General features: G+C 41.5%; 1 protein-coding gene across 1 annotated transcript in view; it reads right to left on the reverse strand.

Annotated features, from left to right (window-relative positions):
* Positions 1 to 693: 693 nt before the first annotated feature.
* The window catches only part of LOC103914000 (chromosome unknown open reading frame, human C10orf71), a 20,816-nt gene continuing 16,677 nt past the window's right edge, over positions 694 to 4,832 (reverse strand). Inside the window, 2 exon segments of the mRNA XM_009320607.1 lie at positions 694 to 4,823; positions 4,825 to 4,832. The exon segment at positions 4,825 to 4,832 is cut by the window's right edge and continues 476 nt beyond it. Of these exon segments, the coding sequence (XP_009318882.1) occupies positions 3,338 to 4,823; positions 4,825 to 4,832 (1,494 nt within the window). The 3' untranslated portion in view covers positions 694 to 3,337.

Here is a 4,832-nt window from a genome sequence, read left to right on the forward strand (position 1 = left end):
CATTGCTGCTGTCTTATACTGATATGCAAGTGACAGTTTTATAGGTATAATTTTTATATATATATAATATTTTTTTATATATATATATAGGGTTGTTTATGTGCGTGCATGTGTGTGTGTACACACACACACACTCCCACGGCCTAGCAAGAAGTTGGCCAACAGCGTGGTCTAGGCCAGAGACAGTTTTGCTGATGGGTTCATACTCAAATGGAGACAATACCAGGCTGGGACCTGGAGCAGCACTTTTATAATATCATTCACTCCCTGTGGCAAAGTGCCCTAGGGAAAGCTCTGGGTACATGATGAGAACCACTTTTATATTTGTTTTCAAAACTCCCCAGTTCTGTTTGTTTCATTTAGCTACAAATTCTCTAGGTCAAAACTCGATCTGGGACATGGGCATGTTTAGAGACACAGTCCGCTGTGAACGCAGCTCCCTTAAGCTAGCAGAAAGTATTGGCCAAAATAAAGAAGTCCTACTTGAACTGTGTTAGGTATCCAAGTTAGGAGTGGCTCCTTTTCAGATGCCCGCGTTTCAGTTTGCCGTCACAGTAGAGTGAAAAATACGCTCTGCTTTCTTCTCCTACCTAGAAGTAGTATATTGGAGGATCCCATTCTCCACAATAAGAGTTTAAGAAGGCCCTCAAAAAAAGGGTGCAGAAGTGTGCACATCTACAAAACAAATGACAGTTAACCAAGCAAAAGGGATTTTTTTTTTAACGCAGTTGTATAATTTGCTTATCTAATTACCATTTCTTTTATATCTGTGCACAGATACTTTGTAGCCAGAGTCTCCCCTTGGAAAGCATGCTTTTATCCTGTCCTCTGAGAGCCTGTCTACTTCTTGACTTGGGGCTGTTAAGGGCATTTAAATTTGTAATATCAAACTAAAAAAAAATGGCTTGTGCACTCTGCTAGGCTTTCAGATTACATAGGTTCTGTCTAAATGTAGCATGGAAAAGTTAAATAGATCTATTTGTCTACATTTTAACATGTAGATGACATTCTGCTCTATACTAGACAAGTGTTATGCTGTATACAGTGACAGCAACAGAGAAGTGCAACATCAATGGCACCATGTCAGTTTAGCAAAATATTTGTGACCAAAAAAAAGGAAAAATATTCATAATAGGAGCCATTTCCCTTAATTTAACAACTTGAAAATTGATCCTTGTTCCTGAAACACTCTTGATTTTCAAATTCTTTTTTATTCCTTTCAAAATGAACCCTTTTCCAGGGGAGGCTGCATTTTATGAGTTCCAAGTCAAAGTTGGTTTAAAAATTTTAATGTTTGCAGAATAGGATCAGGGGATAATTCAGGCTGCAAGAGATCTCAGGAGGTCTCTGGATGAACCTCCTTGCTGCTCTGAGGGTCAGCTCTGAGGCCAGCCCAGGTTGTTCAGGGCTTTACCCAGTCAGGTGTTGAAAACTTTCAAGGGTGGAGACTGAACAATAAATATTTATTCAAATATGGGCATTTGGCTGAATGTGCTCAAAACCCAAACCAAACCAGTACAAGCTTCTCCATTTCCACCCCACAGCTGTCCCTGCCAAATCACAACATGGCAAATTTGACACAACTCTGCATAACAGGGAAAACTGTTATGGGACTTCAAAAAATCATTAAAGGCCAAATCCAAACCTCACTGAAATCAATGAAGAGATTAGTGTCTGCCTAGCCCCTCTGTGGAAAATGTTTTAGCAAATAGCACTGACGAAAGGAAGTGCCTGATGGGTTCAGGACAGGTTCTGAAAGCACGGCTCTCGTCAGGGATGGAGGAAGGCTGGGAGCTGAGTTCAGGTTAGGGAAGGAGCCAAACCACCAAGTGTTGGTCTGTGTCCTGAGAGCAGCCTCAGTCCTGGGAAATGCAGAATTTACTGAAGAAAAACTCTATCATAAATATTAAAACTGGGACAGTGGGGTGGTTCCTGTGTCCCATCCCCATGTTGCATTTATTAGCAAAAGGCCTGATTCTTCCCTTTCTTTTCAGGAAGTCAAGAGTCACTTCACCAAAAACAATCCTGTAAAAACAGCCTGAGATGTGAATCGGGCTGAAAGTCACTGGTATAATTCTTCCTTAGAGCTCCTGCACTTCAGTTTTAACTGGGGAAAACAATATGAAAATGAGACAGAGAAAAAGGAAACCAATACTCCAAATATAGATATTTATAAGCAGGCATATTACATTCAATTTTTCCATCTTTTCACCAAGGTTCTCTCGTTATCTATGATGATAAAAAAGAACTTACACAAGGATGAGTGATATTTTGATATAGATCTTTCATATAAAAGTGGTAATCCAAAGAAGCACTTCTCTAGAAATTAATACTTTGGATGTTTGGTATCTCTTTTTTTTTTAAATCACAGAATTCACAAGACCAAAATTAGGTACAAAGTTTTTCAGGTTTTAAAAGTTAGTGCTATATTTCAGTGGGAGCCTCAAAACAAAACAAAACAACACAACACCCACTTCGATTATAATAAGCAAAGGTCTTCTCATCCTAACAAAAAATTAAATACCATTATGGGATTTCATTCAACCTTGCTCCTTACCAAAATATTTCAGGCCAAGTATCAAGTTGAAGTTTTAAGCTGCATTATAAATAACCCCTGACTCTAAGAGAACTTACATGGAGATTATAAAGAAATATAAAGAATTCAGCAGCATGTTAGTGGGCACTGCAAAAGTATATGAGAAGTCTAGAGCAGCTGCAACTGTATTCTGGTTGTTTAAAGGTTTTTTGACATGGCTGTTGTATTATGCATTCAGTATACAATCTTCTTGTCAATAACATCTGGGCAATCAGTGTGTGCAAAAAATGAATCCTGGGTTTACGGCATATTCGTAGCCATATGCTTTCTACTTGTCCATATAGTTCAAAGGCAGTGAGTGAGGAAAGTTCAGTAGATGCGGCATCTGTCCTAGGTCTCATAGGATGGACAGGATGGTCTCATAGGTTTTACTTTGTGTCATATATCGTGCAACACATCTGGGTAAAAGGACACTTGCTTTGGCAATCCCAGCCATCATAATGGCAAAGCAGCAGCAGCAGCAAGCAGTGGCTTCATACTGTTGTATTTATTTGTTCAGCTGGCATTGCCCCTTCATCTCACTGATAATTTGGTGCTTACTCAATTTCACACTTCTTCAGAGTGATCATCACCTTGCATCTTTCAATGTGGTCAGCTTTCATTTTCCTTCCCACCCAAACCACAATGAGATTCAGACATAAAGTGGTGTACAAACATCAAATCTGCATGTGCTTTTGTGTGCATGTGTCTGTCCAAATGGTTCTTAAAAACACTAGCTGACATATTTTGTTACTTCAGTTTTCAAGATACTCCTTCAGCAGCAAAATCATCTAAATTGGTGAGGGACACTATGTCAGTATTTGGGGTTGGGCTTATGTTCTTTTGTAAGTGAACTTGAGTTTCTTCAGCATCTTGACTGTAAGGGTAAGAGGCTGGTTCAATATAGGGCTGGATATCCACAGCTTCAGCATATCTGTAATCCTGCTGGTCATCTTCAGGTAGTTCAGCTGGTTCTCCTGGTACAGCTGGTATTAACCAGGTAGGTTCGGAGAGCTGAGAAGGTGACTTCAGCACTGCTACAGATGAAGCTGGTAAAGGGAGCACTCTAGGGTAGGACGCATAAGGAGAATTCATAATTTCTGAAGAGGGGGGCTGGTATAAGTTCCCTTCCGAGGAAGGGACTGAGACTTGAACATATTTGCCAGTTTCTGGGTCATAAAATGTCTTTAAATTAACTTCAGCTGGTAAATCAACTACATAGTACTGGCCAGAGTCAGGGTCTTGGAGGAGTTTACGCTGAGTTGAAGAGGGTAAAGGGCTTATTGCTGATGCACCACAGTGTCCTCCTGTACTGGTTTCTGTGGGAGTAAAAGTAGAGTGAGGGGCAGAATGGAGAGGAGAGTATTCCAAGGGTGAGGGATATGCTAGTGTCTGTCCAGAATGAGAAGCCTTTCTCCCTACAGCATCTGTATGCTCGGTCTGATGTTTTTTCTGCTGCTCTTGCATTTTCTTTCTCCTGCTTGCCAGCTTTTTGGCCCGCCGCAGAGCCTTTTCTGTTTTTGGTGGCACAGCAGGAGGCTTGCCTGCTGTTCTCTCCCCAGGTCCCCCGGGCTCCAGTCTCTCAGCTTCCCCTGCAGAATCAGAAGGCAGATTCCTCTGTGCTGAATCAAGTATCTCTTCTGCAGACATATCAGCTTGGCTCTTTAGTGCCATGTTTAGCAAGGCAGGGTTTATAACATCCTCTGTCTCTCTTGTTGGCTTGTCTGACGATGAACTGGCAGCAATAGAGTGCATCATGCCGCCTGACCTGGGGCTTGCAACAGCAGAGCATGCAAGACTGTCTAACAGAACTGGTGCACCTTCTGTATGTAGGATGGCCTCTAAAGCCTCATGGGATACAGGAGAATACGTGTGGTCCTCTGATATGGAGCCAGTCACAGGGGAAATGGTCTCCCTAGTGATTATTTTTTTCGCACAAGAGCCACCTCTGCGATTAGATAAATGATGATTCTTAAAGTAATTCATCTGTCTTTCTGCAGGATAGCTGGCGTTGTTTTGTGCTTGGTCATTTTCCAGAGCTAAATTTGGCTGTGTTAAGCTGTGTCTTGCCTTCCTAGTCTGCAGCTTCTCTTTCCTTCTGCAGACACTTTCCTCATTCATTTTCCCAACTTTATTTAACAAAGCACAAGTCTCTTCATCTTCTTCTATCAGCTTCCCTAATGAAAAGCTCGCTGTATCTTCCAGAAGACTGGGATCCAGTGTTGCTGAAGTAGATCCAGGCTCACTGGCCTCTTTC

This window comes from Pygoscelis adeliae, unplaced genomic scaffold (assembly GCF_000699105.1).
Source record: "Pygoscelis adeliae isolate BGI_AS28 unplaced genomic scaffold, ASM69910v1 Scaffold190, whole genome shotgun sequence".
Classification (NCBI taxonomy): Eukaryota; Metazoa; Chordata; class Aves; order Sphenisciformes; family Spheniscidae; genus Pygoscelis; species Pygoscelis adeliae.